This window comes from Neoarius graeffei, chromosome 9, assembly GCF_027579695.1.
Source record: "Neoarius graeffei isolate fNeoGra1 chromosome 9, fNeoGra1.pri, whole genome shotgun sequence".
Taxonomy (NCBI): Eukaryota; Metazoa; Chordata; class Actinopteri; order Siluriformes; family Ariidae; genus Neoarius; species Neoarius graeffei.
Window position 1 is genome coordinate 30,942,431 of NC_083577.1, and position 17,918 is coordinate 30,960,348.

The 17,918-nt window shown below is 39.1% G+C and overlaps 1 protein-coding gene across 3 annotated transcripts in view; it reads right to left on the bottom strand.

Moving 5' to 3' along the window:
• parp14rs3 (poly(ADP-ribose) polymerase family member 14-related sequence 3) overlaps positions 1-17,918 on the bottom strand; it is a 35,054-nt gene that overhangs the window by 15,851 nt on the left and 1,285 nt on the right. For 2 of the 3 annotated variants that reach the window (XM_060929300.1, XM_060929298.1), the window contains exons 2-10: positions 12,999-13,180; positions 12,689-12,713; positions 12,423-12,581; positions 12,001-12,237; positions 6,359-6,595; positions 3,615-5,683; positions 3,404-3,500; positions 3,195-3,299; positions 56-118 (exon numbers count right to left, since the gene is read on the bottom strand). In XM_060929300.1, the coding sequence (XP_060785283.1) occupies positions 56-118; positions 3,195-3,299; positions 3,404-3,500; positions 3,615-5,683; positions 6,359-6,595; positions 12,001-12,237; positions 12,423-12,581; positions 12,689-12,713; positions 12,999-13,180 (3,174 nt within the window). The remainder of the gene's footprint in view (positions 1-55; positions 119-3,194; positions 3,300-3,403; positions 3,501-3,614; positions 5,684-6,358; positions 6,596-12,000; positions 12,238-12,422; positions 12,582-12,688; positions 12,714-12,998; positions 13,181-17,918) is intronic. The other variant, XM_060929299.1, reaches the window with a different exon arrangement.

The following is a 17,918-nucleotide window of genomic DNA, read 5'->3' on the forward strand; positions in this document are numbered from 1 at the left end:
TCCCGGGCCCAGCCAAAGCTGTCAACGGCCCTGAGTGTGACAATTTATTAATTACCATGTTTTTTGCATTCATCCTCCACTGACTTTCCGGCTGCCTTCAAAATTGCACCAGACACACCTAAACAAATTAAAATGACATGCATAAAAGATATGTCAGACATACAATTAATAGTACACAGTAATCCATTGTATAAAGTTTACAGTTTGTCACACCACATGTTATGGTCCTGTATACCAGAGGGCTAACTACTGAAGTTCTAGTTCACCAGTACTATCAGGTGTAGCAAATTCACAATACTACTCTTTGGAAAAGGTTTCAACTAGCACCTTCGATTTATCCCTCTAGAACTGTCAATGGTTCTATGTAGAACCAAGTGTACCTCAACGGTACCTCAGTGTTTTAAGTTTAGGCTGAAAACATATTTGTTTAGTCAAGAATTTTGTAAATAGCTTTATATTAGGTTAACAAGTAGATCTGGAGGGTTCTTGGGCATAGTGTTTTGGTAAACTGGGATGTATGGATGCTGTCGCCCCTCCACTCTCACACATTCACTTGGGTTTGTTGACAGTGTAGTGGCTGGCTGCTTTATGTCCCAGGGCTCCCTCATGCCTGTGTTACCATCTGGCTCTCCCTTTTAGTTATTCTGTTAGAGTTATGCTGTGTTCACACTTATACCGGTACGAAAGTGGTCTAACTGTATCGATACAAAGTATACCGGTACAGTTTAGTGCATCTGTCCACACTAGCGAGAAATGTTTGTGGTTTTCTTTCACGGTAGTTGAAATGCGCGTGCGCGAAATGTTTCCGTGGTTACCGAGTAACTTCCTTCCGAGAATATATGGCATCCGTTATTTCGAGATCTCGAGAAAACAAAACAATTATTTCATGATCTCAGCTGGATCACTGTATCTCCGTCGGTAGAGACGAAGCCGGGCCAGTCTTCTGCGGAGGTGCCACGGACTAATTTTGAAATTATCCCTTATTAAAAGACTTAATGCAATCTCTCCCTGTGTCAACCCCTGATCAAAATATTGCCTTATTAGGTGATCGATTATTCCAGACATTCTAATGACCAAAGTTGCGTCTATACAGAATGAGAAATAGCCCCAAAGTCAGCATATCACAAGTCTCTTGGCGCACCTGAATGAACCATTTCTCAGCTGTTTACTCGAGATCATGAAATAATTGTTTTGTTTTCTCGAGATCACAGAATAATTGTTTTGTTTTCTCGAGATCTCGAAATAACGGTTTTGTTTTCTTGAGATCTTGAATTAGTTGTGTTGTTTTCTCGGGATCCTGAATTAATTATGTCGTTATCTCGGGATAACAAGGTGAATAAAAAAAAGGATTATATGAAGGGCCTCTCTCGGCTTCCGTACGGATGAAACAACGTGTGTGTGCTTTTTGTTGTCAATGTACAGTCTGTATTTCTGGTGGTCATTTATTCAGTCGAATCGTATAAAACGCGCGAGGCAGTTGAGAAAGAAACAAAGAAAACGAATCTCCGTTCTTCACTATTTTATTCAGTGAAGACATCGATTGAGGTGCGTGACTTTGCGCATGCGCGTTATATTTGTATTGATACAGAACCGCTTCATCTGTCCACACTACAGCGAAGCGCTACAGTACCGATACTGTACCGGTACAAAACCCATACATTTGTGGGTTTCGTAACGATACAGTTATACCGCTACAGTACCGGTATAGTTGCTAGTGTGGACAGGTGTTGCAGTACGAAAGTAGTTTTGTATCAGTACAAAATCCCTAGTGTGGACAGGGTATTAGTCTTGCCAGAGTCCCCATTTGCACTCAGCACAAAATGTATCCTGTTCATAACCAGTAGGTGACAATGGGCATACCTAACAACCTGTGTCGCGTGCCCCCTGTCTCTCCCTCTGTCTGTCTATCTGTTGAGTTACATGTCGATCCTGAGACACCAGTGAGACTGGCCTCTCTTGCACTCCGGACCTGCCTGATCCATCCTGATGCCCTACTTCTAGCTGGAGTTCTCATCACTTTACTCTTGCGAGGATGGCCCCATATGTACAGACCCTGATCCATCCTGATGCTCTACTTCTAGCTGAGGTTCTTATCACTTCCCTCCTGTGGAGAATGGACAGACTAAAGATACACTTAGAAGACAGCTCTGGACACTTAGTTTTGCTCTGATGACTGAGGACTACAATTACCATGATAACTTTAGGACTGTAGTTGTCATGAACAGTTTTGTACGCAAGTCTCCATCAATGAACAGTTGATAACTTCAACAAAATAGACTTCATGCTAAAATTATAATGAATTTCCTGGTTACACAGTTGTACTTTGTGACTCTATAGGACACAGTTATAGAAGTGAGGTATTTATAATCATGCTATTGGTTATCACCCAAATGAGGAGGGGTTCCCTTTTGAGTCTGGTTCCTCTCAAGGTTTCTTCCTCATGGTTTCCTAATTGGTTAGGCCCTTAGCTCCTCCTGGAGCCATCGACGATCTCCCACCTCCATCTTGTCATGTCTTGAGCTAGCCTTTCAAGTGGCTTGTTGCTAATGCTACTCGCTATTGTCTGCTGGCTAGACTATTGCCTGGTCTTCTGTTGTTGCTATGCTGTGATTTCAATCCAAAATGTTGCATGAATGTTTGAAGTTCCCAGTATAATTATATCTATGGTTACACAGTTCAGTTTAATCAGTCCCAAGGCTATGCTATGCTATGCTATGTTATGTGCAGTTCTCTTACGCTCTATGCTCTATCTACATAAAGTCTGGAATTGTTGAAAATGATGACAAGTTTTCAGTTTTAAGCTGTTGCCACTGTCCAATTAGTACCACATCCAGTTCCTGGTGTTTACTCATGGATATACTGGTCGGTCACATTCTGCATGCAGCCTTGGTGCGTGAATAGGGTTATCTAGCAACCACATCTGTTTTCACTACAATCATATAATAAAAACATAGCTTAATTTGCCAAGTATAATCAAGCTGCTAAACATTATCTACTCTAGTCTACTGTAGGTGGCTTATTCTACCTGTCCTTGTTTGCCATTGTTTTGTATTGCATTCATAAAACATCGTTATATTACATTTGTGTACCAAACATAATACACTAAATAACAGGAAGCTGATTTCTCCTCACACCTCACCCCAAATTTCTACCAAATGCAACACAGTAACATGCGCAAAAGAAGGTTAACATACCTGTGTCAAGATCCAAGGAACTGTTGTTGGAATTAACAATGACATCCACTGTTTCTTTGGTGATATCTCCTTTTTTCAGATTCACTAGCACTCCATGAACAATTACTATTTAACCATATGTGTGAAAATAAATAAATAAACAAACAATCAGATACCGTAAAGTCTCAGATGAATAGTTACATTCGATATTATTACTAACAAAAGGGTACCTTCTGTGTCTGATGCTTGGAAAGGATTGAGAAATTTTGGTTGGTTTTGAGAGGTAGTGCTTGTTGGAGTGGCAGATGTGTTTACATTTAAAAAACCCTGGTGCCAAGAGAGGAGAATAAAAGTAAGATTAATTATTAAAGATTAACTATTTAACTATGTCTCAGTAACATGAATAAGAAGCATGGTGGAGAAAAAAAAAAGCACACATACCTCTTGAGCAATGATGTTGTTGAACTCCTCCAGTGTCTTCACATCGGAATGTACCACAAATATGTTCTTTATATTATTTGGGGAATGTTGTTGATTACTGATGAACTCTAGTACTGCTTCTCTGATTGCAGTACAACTTTCTTTGGTGGAGAACCCAAAGGTTTCACAGCCTATTACTGGCATTGCAATAGAAGTATCATTTCTAGATTCTGCCTTCTGGAGGCTATTAAGAACGGCTAATTTCAGGTAGTGACAGCCCAAAGTGAACTGTTGACCACTCTGGGGCAAGACAGTGTAAATTAGGCTGTTGGCATTGAGATTTCCTGGAAGACTGAGGACCACTTCTCCAGCAAGTAAAGTTTGCTTTTCTTTCTGAAGTCTGATGCACACTTCTTGAATATCGGAACCTGCGACCTGAAGAAACCTTTGAGCAACAGGATTGTCAAAAGCTAGTTTGCTACTCATAGGACAAATCAAAGCATCAGCTGGAAAGTGCTGCAGATCACCTTCTGTAACTGTTAAAGTGATGTAGCTGTTTATTTGGTGGCTGTATCTTTTTGAGGGGCCAGTCTTGTGAGTTGAAATGTAAGCCTTGCAACCCCACTCCTTGGCTTTGGCTTGAATGTTGGCTTCATGCTTAAGTATGACCTTAGACTCTCCTGCTTTCAAATAGGTATGCTTCTCACTGGAAATGGAAGCTAAATACCTTTTCAGAACAGTTACTACATCCTGGATTTTTTCTTTTGCTGCTGTAACCTTCAGACTTGGAGAATTCACTGTTCTGCAAAATCGAATCGTGATGCCAAGGTTTCTTATTTCTGGGCTTTCTGACAAGTTCATGCAAGAGTCAACAAACCCCACTTCCTGCAAAGATTTTAGGTGGATACATTTGGTTGCTGGTATCTTGCTCTCCAGATAATTCTTGACCTTTTTTGAAAGATTTGCCACGTCTTGAGCAAATCCACAGATTACTATCTGTGCCTCTGAAGATATGATGTTAACATTCTGTGAATTATGATGTAATTCCACTTTAATTTTGTTCAAAAAGTTCACCCAGTTTTCAGTGTTAATTACTGTGTTTACATCAGGAGTCAGTTGGATGACCTCCTCCTGAAGGATCTTTTTCACTTTGTCTTCAGCTACCTTGATGTATTCTTTCTCTGCAACAATCCCAAGAAGCTCTCCATCATTCCGGAATAAAGCTGGTATATGGCTGGTTACAAAATGGCTTTGCTCAAATTTCTTTATATCTAAGGACTTCAGAAACTGAAGCAAATGGGCTGAGATGTTCAGTTGTTGAAAGATAACCCTCTCCTGTGCTTGCTTGATGACCCTTTCAGCAGCATCTACACAGTTCCTCAAACCTTGCAGGTGAAAAGTCAGGTTAGTTTCATTTTTGGTTAATGTTACATTTTGGAGTTTAGTATGTACACATTTTTCTACCACTTCTAGTGTCTCTTTTGAGTCAAATGGAATCACTTTTTCAACAGTGTTTCTTTCCACTTCTAATTCTGCAGTTGCATCCTTAAGAAGGTTCTGAATCTTGTTCAAGAGGGTTGTGACTTCTGTTTTAAGGCCAACTATTGCAATTTTGGATTTGGTTTCCATGTAGGTCACCTCAGCATCAGAATTTTCAAATCCAAGGCAGTCACGCTCTACCCTTTTCCAGATTGCGATCTCAACTGGCAACTCAGCTGTGCTGTACCTGCTCAGAAAGGCTTGTGCTTCTCTTTGTGCTTTACTTTCCCAAGTTGCTCCTAGTCGAACTGCAGCTAAAGACTCTTTGTCCACAGCCATCTCAAGTGTAATCTCTCCAGGGGAAGTGGTTTTATCAAAAATTATTTTAGCATGAACTGCCTTTAGCTGACTCTCAAAATCATTTTTGCACTTTTTGTTCTTTTCAATGAAATTCAGGAAGACCTCATCAACAGGAGTAATCACATCAGTGGATATATTGGAAAACATAGGTGTTTCTCCTGTCAAAGCCTTCTGAAGACTTGGGTAGAAAAGCAAGGTGCTAAGGTCTGTGCCACAAAGATGATGTTTCTGTGCCACCACTTGTTGTGCAACTATTGTAGAAGAAAAATGCAGAAGAACCATCATAAATGTCTGGATCAAATAAACTGATTCCAAATGTCTTGAAAAGTGTAAAATAAATAGCTTAACATTTAACATTGTGGCATAATAAATATGAGTTTAGTATGCTTCAAAGTACAGCCCCAATTCCAAAAAAAAGTTTGGACACTGTGTAAAATGTTAATAAAAACAAAATGCAATGATTTGCAAATCCTTTTCAAGCTATATTAAATTTAATACAATACAAAAACAAGATATTTAATGTTCAAACTGAAACTTTATTGTTTTTTTTTTAATATACACTCATTCTGAATGCGAATGCTCATGCAGTTTTTCACAAAATGGTGAACCTCACTCCAATCTTGCTTGGGAACAACTGGGACTTAACAATTAACCTGTTTACCTGTCGAATTTTCCAAACAGGTATTTTTAGCATTCCACAAGTTCCCAGTCTTTTGCTGCCCCTGTCCCAACATTTTTGGAACATGTTGTAGGCATCAAATTTAGAATGAGTGTACATTAAATGTCCTGTCTTTATATTGCATTCAGTTGAGTATAGGTCAAAAACGAATTTCAAATCATTGCATTCTGTTTTTATTTACATAACATCCTAACTTTTTTGGAATTGGGGTCGTACTTTATGACACTGAGATACTCAGAAAACCTACCATGACAATCCTGAAAGGATATAACCACACGCTTTTGTTTGGTGACCCAGATTAGAGACTTGATATCACCTCCACCGCTCCTTTTGTTGTTGCTGAAGTAGAGGTTAAGAGCGTCTTGTGGAAGATTGCTCATATCCCCATGTACCAGAATTGAATCTGTGAGCTCTAAATGAGAGGCTTCAATCTCCATGCCCTGCAGGTTTCTGGCTGCACACTTCTCAACGAAAGATTTTGAATCTAGAAAAATAAAAATGAAAAATTATGTTAATTTCTTCCTTGATTTAATTCGATTATAATGGCCAAGGTATTCTGTTGAATTTCTCATAACCTTCTGAGACCACATATCTTTATATGAGGACATTAGACATTCAGAGGACAATTCTGCATCCCTGTGCTCTATTGATTGATTCTACCTTGAGAAAACCTATGTCTTTAAACAGAGACATATGGTCTTGTCATCTAATGTTATCAGGAGCACAATCCGACTCTTGGATTTAAAAGCTGAGATGGTAACATCTACCATCTATGTAATGGCTACATTAGTTTTATTTATTCATTTTCTTTCCACAGGTTCTGGGTGTGACCTGGATATATCTCTAACCAGAACCAAACAAGGGGGAATCTTTTTTAAGGTAGTCAACAAGCTCCTCTGAAATTAGAGGAGCAGCACCTCTACTCTGATGGTCTCCCAAATCGCTCAGCTCCTCACCCTCATCATAGAGACAAAGCCCAGAAATCCTGCGACAAAACCTCATTTACTCATGATCTTATTCTTTCAATTATCAAAAATTCATGATAATAGGTGAGAATAGGGACTTATAATGATTGGTAAACAGAGAGCTTCAACCACAAACTGCGTTCCTGCATTACCACAAGCTAGTAGTGACTGTAACACTGACAAATGATTCCCACAATCTCTCTTCACATCACTTGTGAATAAGATCCCAAGATACTTAACTCTTTACCCCTTAAAGCAGTTGCTACAGCCACCCTTGTATATGTATATACTGTTCACCCTGAGAACATATTTACAAGAAAAAAAGTCTAAAGACAAGGTTTTGACAAGGTTTTAGACAAGGCATCATATGTCGTCATTATGGGATATACACGGGGTTGTCATATGTCGTCATTAAGGGATATACACAGGGTCGTCATATGCCGTCATTAAGGGGTAAAGAGTTAAACTTCTTCACCAGGGGGTAAGGTCTGTCCCCACAGCTAAAGCGAGCATCCTACTCTTACCTGAGAGAGAACTAAGCCTCATTTGAAGGTGCTTATTTTCATCCCAGCTGCTTCACACACAGCAATGAAATGTTTGAGTGTGTGTTGGTGATCCACTGCAGATGGTGCCAATAGAACATTATTTGCAAATAACAGGGGCATTACCTTTACTCCTGTACCCTCTTTCCCCCAAATGGATTGGATTAGGATGCTCCCATGACCCCTCATTAAGCTGTGCAAGAGTAAAGAACTGGTTCACTCTTCTGCAGCCTGGGCAAAACCTCCTGAATCCTAGATTCCTCCTGAATCCTAAGTTAAACTGTTGGATGGAGTCCCCTCTCCAGAATCCTGCCTTGGACTTTTCCTGGTAGGCTGATGAGTGTGATGCCTTTATAATTGGAAACATAGGGACCACCATTCTAGTATGCCAGTCCAAAGGCACTGCCCCAGATCTCCATTCAAGATTAAATGCATATTTACCATACAACCCCACCTTGTTCAGTGCCTTAAAACAAGGTTTCTAACTGCCACAGTAACTTCAAGACACTAGATATTTCTGGAACTGCCTCATGAAGTGGAAGTTTAGGAATTCCTCAAAGTGCTTCTTTCATCTCTCAAAAATATCCACAGCTCAATGCTTCCCTTAACAGAGCTTATGCATGGTCTCATCTCCCCCACCTGAGTTTGTGGCCACCCTTTTTCTATGGGCTCTCCAAACTCCTCCCATACCTGAGCATTAACTTCTGCAACTGCTCTTGCTGCAGCCATTTTCGTAGTGAGTTCAGACAGTAGTCATTATGGCAGTTGCATGCAGCAATTTTTTTTTTCAAATTTCATGCCTTTTTAGGTGGGATTTTTAATAAATATTTTTATTGACACTGCTCATAATTTTTGATGATATTAATTTCTGATGTCTAAACATGCTCCATACATAAATGAATGCACATAGCTTAATCTCTGGCTTAAATATGGATAAATTCAACCTACATACGCTCCAGACAGGTGTGCCTACGGCATTGTGTCTGGAGCGTGCTTTGGTTTTGATAGCTTAAGGACTTCCCCCAAATCTCTGGTTCCTCATTGGCTAGGAAAAAAGAAATTTCAGCACATGACTGGGGATACCATAGTGCATTGTAGGATGTGTGCATATGCAGATTTCAAACCATATATACTACAGCTACAGCTTGTTCAATACTCAAACCATACAGCTGAATCGCCAGCAAGTCTCGTGAATTTGTCACAAATTTTCCAGGTAAGTGGTGTGATTTGCACAAAAAAAGCATATATAGCAAGACAGATTGCTCTCTTGTGCCTGATATGGTGCTTTCATTTCGATTATTTAAGCTGAGGAACAGTTGTTTTGCTGCTTTTGAACACCATCACCCCTCATTTCAGAATCGTTGGTTATATGCAAATGAAGTTAAAATATGCTAATATACATATTTCCTTCATGGTGTTGATAGCCACATTTTAAACGACTGCCAGAAGCATGATTTGGCTACTGAAAGCATTTTCAGCCAAAATTGCTGGCAGAATACAAGATTTTTAAAAATATTATTTGGGCCTAATCAATGCGTGTATGTAAATTAGCCTGTATATACAAATTATATGAGAGATGCAAATTAGCTCATTGACGCACTTTAAAAACATTCATGGTCCACAGCAACTTCAAGATATTATTCAAGCAAAAAATAAAAAGAAAACCTATCAATATTACCACTTGTCCTCTTAAGCCATATGTAAATTTGATAATTTAATGCTAATTAGTTGCATTAATGATGTGTGGAAGTAAATTAAAAAAATTTGAAATACCTGGACTCTGTGGGGGGAAAACAATTTAGCACAGAACATTTCGTCAAATTTGCCAGTTTAGTAACAAAAATGCAGTTTTATTCCTAGGATTAGCACTTTTTTTTCTTAAAAAACAACGGCATTGTTCCTTGCTAACTGCCTGTTGTTTTACAGTGTCTTGCAATAGTATTCAGTGGGTAATGTTATGTGCTACTGATTGGTAGGTGGCCATACTGGCACTATTGAACCTTTGAGCTAGAAAGCACGACATATTAATAATTAATGAGTGTGTGTGATAAAGATTTACCAAATATCATGAATACAGTGTTTTGCAAAAGTATTCATTCCCCCTTGCTGTTTGTCCTGTTTTGTCGCATTACAAGCTGGAATTAAAATGGATTTTTGGAGGGTTAGGACCATTTGATTGACACAACATGCCTACAACTTTAAAGGTGAAAATTGTTGTTTTATTGTGACACAAACAATAATTAAGATGGAAAAAAGAAATCCGGATTGTGCATAAGTATTCATCCCCTTTCATATGAAACCCCTAAATAAGAGCTGCTCCAAACAATTCACTTCATAAGTCACATAGTTGATTAAGATCCACCTGTGTGCAATCAGTGTCACATGATGTCTAGATACATCAACCTGTTCTGGAAGGACCCTGACTCTGTAACACTACTAAGCAAGCAACATGAAAACCAAGGAGCACGTCAAACAGGTCAGAGACAAAGTTGTGGAGAAGTATAGATCAGGGTTGGGTTATAAAAAATATCCCAAACTTTGAATATCCCAGGGAGCACCATTAAATCCATTATAGCAAAATGGAAAAAAAAAATATGTCACCCCTACAAACCTGACAAGAGAAGGCTGCCCACCAAAACTCACAGACTGGACAAGGAGGGCATTAATCAAAGATGCAACAAAGATACCAACAATAATGCTGAGGGAGGTGCAAAGATCCACAGCGGAGATGGGAGTATCTGTCCATACAGTAGGACTACTTTAAGCCCTTCACTCCACAGATTGGGACTTTATGGAAGAGTGGCCAGAAAAAAAAAGTCATTGCTTAAAAAAAACACATTTGGAGTTTGCCCAACAGCATGTGGCAGACTCCCCAAACACATGGAAACCCAAGATTCTCTGGTCAAATGAGACTAAAATAGATCTTTTTGGCCATCATGGCAAATGCTATATTTGGCACAAACCCAACACCCTGAGAATACCATTCCTACAGTGAAGCATGGTGGTGGCAGCATCATGCTGTGGGGATGTCTTTCATCTGCAGGGACAGGAAAGCTGGTCAGGACTGAAGGAAAGATGGATGGCACTAAATACAGGGCGATTCTGGAGGAAAACCTGTTTGAGTCAGCCAGAGATTTGAGACTGGGATGAAGGTTCACGTTCCAGCAGGACAATGACCCTAAACATACTGGTAAAGCTACACTGGAGTGGTTTAAAGGGAAACAGTTAAATGTCTTGGAATGGCCTAATCAAAGCCAAGACCTCAATCCAGTTGAGAATCTGTGGCATAACTTGAAGATTGCTGTTCACCAATGTAACCCATCTAATTTGAAGGAGTTGGAACAGTTTTGCTTTGAGTAATGGGCAAAAATCCCAGTGGCTAGATGTGCTAAGCTAATAGAGACATACCCTAAGAGACTTGCAGCTATTATTACAGCAAAAGGTGGCTCTACAATGTATTGTCTTTGGGGAGGTGAATACCTGTGCACACTCCAGATTTCTGTTTTTTTTTTCATCTAAATTATTGTTTGTGTTACAATAAAAAACAGTTTTCACCTTTAAAGTGGTAGGCATTTTGTGTAAATCAAATGGTGCTAACCCCTCAAAAATCCATTTTAATTCCAGCTTAGAATGTGACAAAACAGGACAAGCACCAAGGGGGATGAATAATTTTGGAAGACACTGTATGGAGATGGATCACTGATTGGTGGGAAGATTTTGTGACTGGTGGCCCAGGAGGTCTCAAAGATTTATGGCATCATGATTTGCCTTACTTACCAGGATATTTCAGCCAAAAACCTAGGAACCTCTTTGAACCGGTTAAGACTTTAATGAATCATTAAATAATGATCCCAAACATACACCTAAATGACACAGTAATGGTTGGGAAACAAACAAAAAAACTGTTTTGTTTTGACCATCCCGGTGACCGAATATTAACCCTATCAATAGCCTATGTTCTGAATGGCAGAATGAAGTCTATACATGCAATTTTAAGAATATAAAGAAGATCCCGTAGAACAGGATAAAGCGGCTAGAGATAATGAGATGAGAAAGAAGATTGGCGTGCTCTACATTGAAGCACGGACCAAAATCCCCTAGAAATGTCTCCAACCTTGTTATACATGATGACAAAATGAAGCTCAGTGTTGTTATTCTCCTCACGAGCCTCTTCGGATATTAATTGTATGGATTACTGATAATTTTGAAATCAGTGCTTTTAAAAAAAAAAAAGAGAAGCACTACTTACGGATAGATTTTATGTTTTAAATATTGTGTCCAGTCATTAGTCATGATCAGTCCCCTGATCATTAATTGAATGGAAACAGAGCAGAATTTGGTAAAACTAATAGAAAACTCTTTATTTTGACTCCTGAACTCACCGATGTCATTCTTGAAGGTGACCACAATTCTCTCATCATCTATTATCTCCCAGGTGTGTGCTGCCTTCTGACTGCAGCTCCCAATGAACATGGAAATTAATTTGCATTTGCAGGTGTCTTTGAACCCAGTTAGGATGAAACGCCGAGGGTCCCACTGCTCTGCAACAGCTGCTTCTTTATACAACTCCACTGTCAGATTGAGCTCGTGTTTCTCCTGGGCCAGAATATTCAACAAATCTAAAGAACAGCATCAATATTTTTAGGGTTGGTGGTGTATTGTTGTCCTTATAATTCATTTTTCATTGTATTTCATTGTATGTGATTCATAATTTCTTACTTCCTTTTAGTGCACAAAACTAGTGATCTTAAGCAACAGAAGGTTTTTGACGACTCTGTTGAAGATATAAATAGATAAAATTTACCCGACTGATTGGCTACTTTTAGGATCCACTTGTTTGTTCCACGTTTTGTGATTTCAGCCTTGTCTGTAAACTGCTCAAAGTACATTGTAAGAATATCTTTATCAACTGTCTCCATGGTGCTGATAAGCAACTTGTTGGTTTTTGAGTCCTCTTCTTTTCCTGAGACACACAAATCATTTCATGACAGACTTGTTTAGAAGCTGACTTTTACAGCCTTTCTGTAACACATCATTAGATATTACATATTGTGAAGTGCGTTGCAGTACCTTTTTCAGTTTTGGGGCCAGACTTCTTATATTACATATAAAATACCAAAAGATACAAAAAAAAAAAATAGATTAGGCTTCTTAATCACGTGATGAGCCTATTGACTAAATAAGTATAATTGCCTAGATAACAAGAATACAGAATTATTTCCTCATCGTTCATGCTTATCAGCAGATCATAACATTCCTTTAAAGTCCTGCGGGGTAAAGTACAAGCAGGCCTAACCGGAATAACAAGCTAATAGCAGCCGAGAAAAGACACCAGTTATTAGAAACAGAGTGATTAAAAAAAACAAAACCCAACCCTCACCTGTACACTTGAAGTGTCTTGCGTAGATCTGACGTGTTCAAGATTTTCTATCTTTGGTCTTGGTAAAAGAGGCGGTTTAACCTTTACTGTCTTGGGATTCAAGAGTTTCACTGTCAATTCAACAACTCCGAGGGTTTTGAAATCAATTTTGTGCACACCTTGTTTAAGGACATTGTTTAACTCTGGAATTAAAAGAAAGAAAGAAAGAAAGAAAGAAAGACATTTATATTTTCTCCCAAACTAAAACAAAGTAAAAGCATAGTAAAAGTACAAATAGGAAACATAATTATAGACATAATTATTTACTGTTTTACCATTTCTAAACCATTCATTTCTACATTTATAACCAGAAAGTAACTGTAACAAATTAACTGATGTTTGTTTAAATGTAATTTAACTAAACAGTGCTGAGTTTCCCAAAAGCATCGTAGCACAAAGATCATCGCTAAATGGTAGAGCGAGTGGCACAATGAACACTCTCTCTCCTAGTTAAGATGATCTTAGCATTAACAGGCTTTTGGGAAACCCACCACAGTCTGTATAAATCTGAGTATACGAGCCATTCCACCGAATCAGTGCCATTTCCGTCCCTAGAAAATTATATGTATAAATGCACATAAAAATGTACTTTAAAATACATTTCCTTATTACGCAGAATGTCCTGCACATTGATCTGATTTCAAAATTTTTTAAAAAGTTTTTTTGGGGCTTTTTCCACCTTTATTGGATAGGACAGCGTAGAGACAGGAAATGAGCGGGAGGGAGACGGGGAGGGATCGGGAAATGACCTCAGGTCGGAATTGAACCCGGGTCCCCGGATTTATGGTATGGCACCTTATTCACCTGAGCCATGATGCCCCGATCTAATTTCAAATTTAAGATATGTAATTGTAAGGATTAACAAAAATGACCGAGAACACTGAAAAATAGCACGTGTTACCTGTCCCCGCACTCTAACTTTATACTTAACTATGAAATATTATGATTAAAATCCTTCAGAAACAGTATTTCTTTTGCACTGTTGTGTGACTCCATATCCTATCCATGGTTTAAATATATTTTTTTCATAAGAAATCCACAATATCTTAGTTAAAATACACATTTTAGTCGTGTCCCTGGGTTTTCACTCAGTCCTGTTACCCAAACATATTACCCCATCTGACAAATTTGGAACATTCCATAAACCACATGCTCAACAGGAAATTACATCAGTTGTGTCTTCTGAAGGCCATGGGAAGACCAAAAGTTAGTTCTCTCATTTACTTTTCTGTATATTTGATGATTTTTTAACTTTGACTGATAAGGTCAATGTCAACATACTGTCCTGTTACTTAAATTATTTCTTAGATGATATTTGTTTATTTTAAAAATACAGATTTTTGGTAAATCACTAGAATGTGCTAAGTGTGGTCATGCTATTAGCGATGACGCCATATGGCTTAATTACATGTATTAGCTAATCCTAGGCTAAAAACAGTCCTGTTACTTTTAGAGTTTTGGTAACAGGACTGAAAAAAATGCAGCCATCTTTGACTTCCAAACCTTGTAACGTAGCCTGAGGTTGACTAATACACATTTTGAATAGTTAAATATGTGTGTTATTATAATCAGTGTTGAAAAGATATAACAAATTAAGTTTAATTTGGGAGTGGTACAACAAGCAAATGGCACCCATTCGGTGGAATGTCCCATATAGTAGGTTCTCATTATAGTTTAAGTGCATACAAAGCAGAATTTTTATGTCTATATTCATACATTTTCTGTTCATACATACATAAAATGTGCAGTTTTTATAAAATGGTCATAAATATTCCATCCAGGACTAAAAAATGAGAACTCATATTGTAAATTAGCAAACATTTAATTATGCCATGCTGCTAAAAGTTTATGGACGGAACTCGGTCACTGGGTCACTCTTCAGTTTCACTTAAGTCCTGAAATGACCAAGAATATATTTCATATTGTGAATTAACTTTTAGTCACGAATGGAATACATACTGATCAACGTTTAAACAATAAAGAATGGAAAGGCACTTGCCAAAGCTACTTATTATTAGATTACATCAGTACATTACAGGTATTTAGCAGACGCTGTTATCCAGAGCAGCCTGGGGAGCAATTGGGGGTTAGATTCCTTGCTCAAGGGTACTTCCGCCATTCTGGCAGGTCCAGGGAATCACACCAATAACCTTCTGGTCTCAAAGCTGCTTCTCTGACCTTTTCGCCATGACTTCTCCCATCAAACTCAAATCACTCGAACCTAGGATAATACTAAAGTTGTACACCAAATTTAATCAAAATCTGTTCACTATTTTTTTAAGTTACGTTGGGAACAGATTAAAAAGATCCTGGATCCACATCCACATCAAAATATAATGAACTGTTCTGTGGTCCATGGTCCACCTTTCTTCAAAATTTCATCAAAATCCGTTAACTAATTTTTGAGTTACGTTGGGGGAAAAAAAACAAAACAAAACTGGATCTGCATACACAGCAAATTTTATAGTGTTAAATCAACTCTGAGAGAGTCAGTTTTAACACTATGCTGGTGTTTATTTTGTCCCAATCTCTGACGTGTTGATTTAACACTTCCTAAATACACAGTTGACTCCTTCACAGTTAAGTCAACATTTTACAGTGTGATTTCAACTCTGTATTTTAACACTGGGAAATTAATTCTGAGAATTTTGCTGTGTACATATCTGGATTTGCATCAAAATCTAATCAACTGTTCCTTGGCCCATGGTTTACATTTCCTCAAATTTTCATCAAAATTAATTTGCTACTTTTTGATGTACATTGAGAAAAAACAAACAAACAAAAAATCCTGAATCCACATACATGTCCATATTTGCATCAAAATCTAACGGCTTGGGGGAAGCCATTGCCTAAAGTTTAGAGAAGCAGCTTTGGGTTCAATTCCTTGGACCAGCAGGAATGGTTGAAGTGAAGAACCTAACCCCTAACTGCTTCCCAGGCTGCCCACTGCTGTAGGTATATCAGGGGTCCTATATCCTGTTGTATGTCTCTCTGGATAAGAGCGTCTGCTAAATGCCTGTAATGTAATATCTGGATCCATATAGATCTCCGGATTTCCATCAAAATAGGGCGGTGTAGTGGTTAGCACGGTTGCCTCACAGCAAGAAGGTTCTGGGTTCGAACCCAGCGGCCGGTGGGGGCCTTTCTGCGTGGAGTTTGCATGTTCTCCCCGTGTCTGCGTGGGCTTCCTCCGGGTGCTCCGGTTTTCCCCACAGTCCAAAGACATGCAGTTAGGTTACTATGGGACAGCCTTGAGCAAGGCACCTAACTGTAGCGAGGCGCTGTAGCATGGCTGCCCACTGCTCTGGGTATGTGTGTGTGCATGTGTGTGTTCACTGCTTCAGACGGGTTAAATGCAGAGAGGAATTTCACAAGTGTGTGATGAATAAAGTTGTGCTTTCTTTCCTTCTTTCTAATCAATTGTTCCTTGGCCCATCCATCCAATATCTGTAGCCGCTTATCCTGTTCTACAGTGTCACGGGCAAGCTGGAGCCTATCCCAGCTGACTATGGGTGAGAGGTGGGGTACACCCTGGACAAGTCACCAGGGCTGACACATAGAAACAAACAACCATTCACACCTACAGTCAATTTAGAGCCACCAATTAGTTTAACCTGCATGTCTTTGGACTGTCGGGGAAACCGGAGCACCCAGAGGAAACCCACGCAGACACGGGGAGAACATGCAAACTCCACACAGAAAGACCCTCGCCGGCCACTGGGCTTGAACCCAGGACCTTCTTGCTGTGAGGTGACAGTGCTAACCACTATACCACTGTTCCTTGGCCCAGCTTTCCTCACAATTTAACAAACTCCGTTAAGGGTTGTTTTACAATCAGGGTACAAAGTTTGTGTCACGGGGGTCCAAAATTCAAATTGATTCAAACTGGTTCTTGTACCAGTTTTTAAGTGAAGGACAAGTTAAAGAACAGATTCCAGGTAATTTTTTGACATATGTGTATGGTAGTTTTGTGTAATCTGCTATAAGATAAAGAAGATTAAGTGTCGCTTTAAGCAGGGCTGGGAGAAACAAATGAAGTGATTCTCGGAGAGGACATTTTTTTTGACAATTCAGAATCCACTACTTCCATAGTGCTTTTAAATATAAGGCTGTAAGCTTTGTGTTAGTTGTCTCTAATATTTATGTCCCAATATCTTGACCACATTTTAGGATGAAAATAATCATTTTAGATATGTTATTTTATATTGAAAAATTAGCTGTCTCAGAGGGGACATTTTTTTGACACAATTACATACTCATTTGATCAAAATAGTCTGAAAACTTACTGGCATTCAACATTAAAACTTTACTATGTTTCCAATGATATGGAACCAAATATTTGTTTTATGGTATAAAGAGGCGGCACGGTGGTGTAGTGGTTAGTGCTGTCGCCTCACAGCAAGAAGGTCCGGGTTTGAGCCCCGTGGCCGGCGAGGGCCTTTCTGTGTGGAGTTTGCATGTTCTCCCCGTGTCCGCGTGGGTTTCCTCCGGGTGCTCCGGTTTCCCCCACAGTCCAAAGACATGCAGGTTAGGTTAACTGGTGACTCTAAATTGACCGTAGGTGTGAATGTGAGTATGAATGGTTGTCTGTGTCTATGTGTCAGCCCTGTGATGACTTGTCCAGGGTGTACCCCGCCTTTCGCCTGTAGTCAGCTGGGATAGGCTCCAGCTTGCCTGCGACCCTGTAGAAGGATAAAGCGGCTAGAGATAATGAGATGGTATAAAGAATGATTTAAGTGCATCCCTTTTGGAGCTACCTGTGGTCAAAAAAGCACTTTTTCTAAATGACACGAGTAATTTTGCTAAATATGACATATATTGCCATACATTCACCAAAAATAACGTTATCACCAATTTTTTTTTTTTGCATGGTAAATAGAG